Source organism: Myotis brandtii, unplaced genomic scaffold (genome assembly GCF_000412655.1).
Source record: "Myotis brandtii unplaced genomic scaffold, ASM41265v1 scaffold12114, whole genome shotgun sequence".
In the NCBI taxonomy this organism is placed as follows: domain Eukaryota; kingdom Metazoa; phylum Chordata; class Mammalia; order Chiroptera; family Vespertilionidae; genus Myotis; species Myotis brandtii.
The window spans coordinates 1-5624 of record NW_005354221.1 but is presented as its reverse complement, the minus strand read 5'-3'; the positions used below and the strand labels follow the sequence as shown (position 1 = coordinate 5624).

The following is a 5624-nucleotide window of genomic DNA, read 5'->3' as shown; positions in this document are numbered from 1 at the left end:
GAAATTCGTGCACGGGTAGGGTCCCTAGCAGCTGCTGTCCAGGGCCTCTCTTCCCCGGCCGCCTGCCGCCCCTGCCATGTTCCGCACCGCCCCCAGTGGTCAGTGCACATCTAACTCCCGGTTGGTCAAACTCCCGCCTGTGGGGACAGTTTGCATATTACCCTTTTATTACATAGGATAGAGCATTGGTGAAAGGCAATATTGAGTCAGTTCAACCTATGAATAAGTTATGTCTCCATTTATTAGCTCCTTAATTTCTAAGTACTTCATTAAAATTTCTATTTCAAATTGTTTATTGTATGTACATATACGGTTGATTTTTGTATATCCATTTTATGTCTGGCAAGTAATTATTTCTATGTTCGTCTGGATTGTTCAGCATGAACCTTCAGATGAAACTAGCCTGGATTTCCCGCATGGGCAGACATGTCAGCTACAAATAAAAAAAGTAAATTCTTCACTTAATATTTTTCTTGCCTGATTGCACTGGCGAGAACCTCGGGTACAATACAGAATAGAAGTAGTGAGACAAGATCTTTGTCTTGTTCCTGAGGTTAGTGGGGAAGCATTCAGTCTCCCACCATAAAGTATGTTTAGCTGTAGGTTTCTGTAAATGCCCCTTATCAGATTGAGGATGACCCCTTTTGTTCCTCGTTTGCTTAGATTTTTTAAAATCAGAAATAGATGGTAAGTTTTGTCAAAAGCTTTTTCTGTATCTGTTGAAATGATCAGATTTTTTCCTTTACTCTGTTAATATGGTATATTGTATTGGTTAATTTCCCAATGTTAAAGCAACCAGCTCTGCATTCACGGAATAAACCCTACTTAGCCATGCCTTGTCCTTTTTCATATATTGCTGGATTCACTTGACTAAAGTTTTGTTTAGAAATTTTGCATTTCTGCTCATGAGTCGTTGGGTTTGGATGTTGGGGTAATGGCTGGCTTCAAGGAATAAGCTGGGAAGTAAATTCCCAGTGTCCTGGAGAGTGAGTGAAGAATCAGTAATATTTCTTCCATAAAAGTCTGCTAGAACTCACCACTGGAGACGTTAGGGCTGTAGTTTTCTTTACATGAAGATTTTAAGTACAATTTTTTTAATAGGTACAGGCTAGTTAGATTTTCTATTTCTTCTTGAATGAGCTTTAGCAGTTTGTCTTTCAATCAAGGAAATTGTCCATTTCATCTAAGTTGTCAAATTTATGAACATAAAGTTGTTCGTGATATTCCCTCAATCTCTGTAGTGTTACCACATCCCCCATTCCTGACAGTCCTACTTAGGAGCATTTGTAGTTGTGAAGCAGTTCTACGGATTCCCTGAAAGGTTCGGATTATTCTTACGTGTATGTGTTTCAGCACGCAGGCAGACCATGCTCTTTTCTGCCACCCAAACTCGAAGAGTTGAGGACCTGGCGAGGATTTCTCTGAAAAAGGAGCCATTGTATGTTGGTGTCGATGATGATAAAACTAATGCAACAGTGGATGGTCTTGAGCAGGTATTATTGTCAATACCTTACATGTTAATGAATGTGGGTACGTGTGTTTCCTTGTAATTGTTTGGAGTATCCTCCAGAAAGCTGTGGGTTATTGAATTTTTAATTCAAATATAGTGAACTTGGGTATTGGATCGCTGGCTCTTCTAGCATAACGTAACCTGAACTCTGAATAATTTAATTAGCTCTCTTTACTATCTCTTAATCCCACTTACCACTTAGGAAGCGTCATTAACCACTATTTAAAAATGTTGTTTAGGGATCTTGCTCTGAGTTAGAAGGTGGAAAGACTGGTTTCAGGCACATAGCTGTGGAAAATTGGAAATGAGGTGACAGAGATCCAAACTAGGTTGATTAAAAATAGGACTTGAAGCCCTAGCCAGTTTGGCTCAGTGGATAGAGCGTCAGGCTATGGACTAAATGGTCCCAGATTCGATTCTGGTCAAAGGTACGTGTCCAGTTTGTGGGCTCGATCCCCAGTAGGGGGCGTGCAGGAGGCAGCCGATCAGTGATTCTCGTCATTGATGTTTCTCTCTCCCTCTCCCTCTAGGAAATCAATAAAAAAATACTTTAAAAAATTGGACTTGAAGATCGAGTCTTTGGTGAATAAAATATTTTCTGTAACAGTTCAGCTTAGAAACCTTTCATTGGTGTTTTGTTTTTTAAATATATTCACCCATCTTTGTGCTCTTGTTTTGGACTATCTATGTAAGCTGTGATTATTTGAGATGTTGCTATTAAAGAGTTTTCAAAAATGAATCATTGATATATCTTGAGAGTTCCAGTTAGTTGAGATATTAATATATTATGGTTGCAAGAACTGTTGATAACCAGTAATCTCAGAAATAATGAAAAGAATTCAGTGTCCAATGGTTACAGCTTGTTAAAGGAATCTAAAGAGCTTACATTTGTCTTATTGTAGGGATGCTGTGTTACGATGGCAGGAATTTTACTGTAGGGAAAGCACAACAGTGTGGGGGCAGTGTCTTCATCATATTGGCTCATGCAGCTGCAAATGTCCGCTTGGTTATTTTGTGTCTGTTCATTTGAACTACTTCTAGGGATATGTTGTTTGTCCTTCCGAGAAAAGATTCCTCCTGCTCTTCACATTCCTTAAGAAGAACCGGAAGAAGAAACTCATGGTCTTCTTCTCATCTTGTATGTCCGTGAAATACCACTATGAGTTGCTGAACTACATTGATTTGCCTGTCTTGGCCATTCATGTGAGTGATGGTGAGAAATTCATTAAAAATCAGGTTGTGCTGCCCTAGCCAGTTTGGCTCAGAGCATCAGCCTGGGGACCGAAGGGTCCCAGGTTCAATTCCAGTCAAGAGCACGTACCTCGGTTGCAGGCTCCTCCCCAGCCAGGCCTTAGTCGGGGTTAGTGCAGGAGACAACCAATCGATGTGTTTCTCTCACATCAATGTTTCTCTCTGTCTTTCCCTCTGTCTTCCACTCTAAAAATCAGTGGGAAAATATCCTTGGTTGAGGATTAACAACAACAACCAAAAAAAACCAGGTTGTGCTTATCAAGGTGTATAAACTGTGGGGTTTGAGGTCTGACTCCCCAGGTCAGTCAACATTGGTGAGTGGTCCTCTGTGGAGGGGGATTTGCTGGGTTTTGAGGAATGAGAACCACAAGGAATAAGAGACACAATCTACTTGGGAAAACAGAACACAGGCCAGGGAGTGAACTTGAAGTAAAGCAGGTTCACAGCTCCAGTTTGGGGGTTCTACATCTGGACCTCCCAGCAGCTTCATGTTTCCAGCTCTAACGGATGTTTTTATTTGATTCTAGGGAAGGCAGAAGCAAAATAAGCGTACGACCACATTCTTCCAGTTCTGCAACGCGGATACGGGGATATTGTTGTGCACGGACGTGGCAGCTAGAGGGCTGGACATTCCTGAAGTCGACTGGATTGTTCAGTATGACCCTCCAGATGACCCCAAGGTAAGTGGCATCCTCGGGTGTCTCAGGGTAGCAGTACATTGAAGAGCGCACTTGTTCTCCTGGTTCCCTGAGAAATACTGCATTTCAGAGTCAGAGGTCTATTCCTTAGTTATGCAAGTCATGTTTCATTGCACATGACTGTGCAGTATATCTCAAATTTAGGGGAAAGAAATAGTATTTAGGACTTTTTCAGGACCCAAAAGGCTGTGTAAGGAGATTTGAAAGGCATCAGTGAGACTTAATTTAGGACTGTTATATGCTTGGAATGATTTGCTAAGAGTAATAGGTTTCAGAAGGAAATAAAACTTGCTTATATATAAGACTGTAGTACATGTAGTAAAATAAGTTTGTTAAGTATTTTCAATAAACAGTCCTATATAATTAAAGGTAATATGCAAATTGGCCCTAACGGCAGAACGACTGGTCGCTATAACGCGCACTGACCACCAGGGGGCAGACGCGCTCCCACAAGGGGAGCTTCGCACAGCCACTAGCCAGGCTGAGGGCTGTGAGTGCAGCAGCAGCGGTGGGAGCCTCTCCTGCCTCCTCAGCAGCGCTAAGGATGTACAACTGCGGCTTAGGCCCACTCCCTGCCTATGCTGTCAGTTGGACATCCCCTGAGGGCTCCCGGGCTGCCAGAAGGATGTCTGACTGTGGACATCTGGCAGGTGGACATCCAACCCCCCCAAGTACACAAATTTTCATGCACTGGGCCTCTAGTAGATTATATAAATTATCAACTGGCATTTAAAAATGTTTCAAAAAGCCATTTTGAGGATGAAGCACACTTACTGGTCATTTTATTAGACCATAGAGCTAAAGTGAATTTCATGTCCAGCTTTCCTTTGGCCTCGATCATAGTCCTATTACCTCCTTAGGGATGGGGCATGCAGAAGGAATGACAGGGAGGGGCACCCCCTCATAAAGAATGCTGACCTGCCCACCACCACTAGTCCCGGGAATGCAGGCTGCCACGGGTGCCTGTCAGGCTGTGTGAACTCAGATGTTCTCTCTCTACCAAAGGAATACATTCATCGAGTGGGAAGAACTGCCAGGGGCCTAAACGGAAGGGGGCATGCCTTGCTCATCTTGCGTCCTGAAGAATTGGGTTTCCTTCGTTACCTGAAGCAATCCAAGGTAAAGGTCTTTGCTTGGGAAGTCTTAAGTTGGAACAGATCCTCTTGGTGGAATTGTTGGCCAGTGCAGGTGGCCTCGAAGTGTCGAGGAGTCATGAGTCATTGCAGTGCTCCTGGAGCAGTTGTTACAGATGTGGAACAGATGAGGTTTTGTGGGGGCTGGCCCAGGAAATGTGAACCAAAAGGACTACCCGTATGGCTTAATCCTTGAGTTCCGTGTTGTCAGCCTGTGTCCCTTGCCTCCTCTCCCAGTCCTGCGGCCTGTTTGAAACCACCTCCCCTCCTGTTAAAACCCCTCACACCTGACCGTCGCTGCCTCCTGCTCCCCTCCCCGCAGTCTTCTCTGCATCTTTTTCTTGAGCATCTTTCCCGCTTACCTCCCCAAAGCAGTGGGGTCCTCATTCACTCCTGCCCCTTCCTCCTCCTCCTCTTCTGTCCCTCATTTGTCAGCTGGTTTGTCTTCAGTCTTCAGTCTCTCCCTTACAGTCAGCTCTTTACCAGCTCAAGTCATTCACTAAGAAAAATAACTTCAACCCGAAACCCACTCTCCTACCACCCCTCCAGCCTGGCTACTGCCTGTTGCCTTTCTTCTGTCTGCATTTTGAATCGTGGTTTATATTTTCTCCATTTTTCCACTCACCCTGTGTCCAGCGCATCCACCAAACCTGAATTCATTGTAACTGTGAGTGGCCTCCGTTGCTGGGTGTGGTGAATGCTCACCAGGCCTGCGCGTCCCTGCATTTGCCTCCTTGTCAGCTCCCGGCACAGTGTTGCCAGGTGGATTTTCCTCATTCCACAGCTCCGCGCAGCTTTCCAGAATTGCTGCTAGACTTGGCACTTTCTCTCTGGAATGCCCTTGCCTGGTTCTCTAGACTGCCTCTGGCTTCAGCTAGCTGTGTCTGTTCTGGGAAGCCAGCCCTGACCTCCATGTCCCCACAGCTGTGCTGGCAGCTACGTCCTCCCAGCACCCAGCATAGGTCTGGCCCTCTTCCACTTACCTAGTCAGGGATGGCTACTAAGAGGGCCTTCCCTGGGAGTTTGTGGTCA

The 5624-nt window shown here is 44.7% G+C and overlaps 1 protein-coding gene across 1 annotated transcript; it reads left to right on the top strand.

Annotated features, from left to right (window-relative positions):
- Positions 1–1154: 1154 nt before the first annotated feature.
- On the top strand, positions 1155–5597 carry LOC102262012 (ATP-dependent RNA helicase DDX18). The gene is made up of 4 exons (XM_005858743.2): positions 1155–1493; positions 2552–2713; positions 3289–3441; positions 4465–5597. Exons 1-4 carry the CDS (start codon positions 1368–1370, stop codon positions 4786–4788), a joined length of 765 nt encoding a protein of 254 aa, XP_005858805.2. The 5' UTR covers positions 1155–1367; the 3' UTR covers positions 4789–5597.
- Positions 5598–5624: the final 27 nt, after the last annotated feature.

What these genes read in the sequence shown, in the direction of transcription:
- LOC102262012 (XM_005858743.2), top strand. Translation starts at nt 1,368, where the DNA reads ATGCTCTTTTCTGCCACCCAAACTCGAAGAGTTGAGGACCTGGCGAGG. An exon ending in TGCCTGTCTTGGCCATTCAT is followed by an intron (nt 2,714 to 3,288) that starts GTGAGTGATGGT and finishes ATTTGATTCTAG; the next exon opens with GGAAGGCAGAAGCAAAATAA. An exon ending in ACCCTCCAGATGACCCCAAG is followed by an intron (nt 3,442 to 4,464) that starts GTAAGTGGCATC and finishes TCTCTACCAAAG; the next exon opens with GAATACATTCATCGAGTGGG.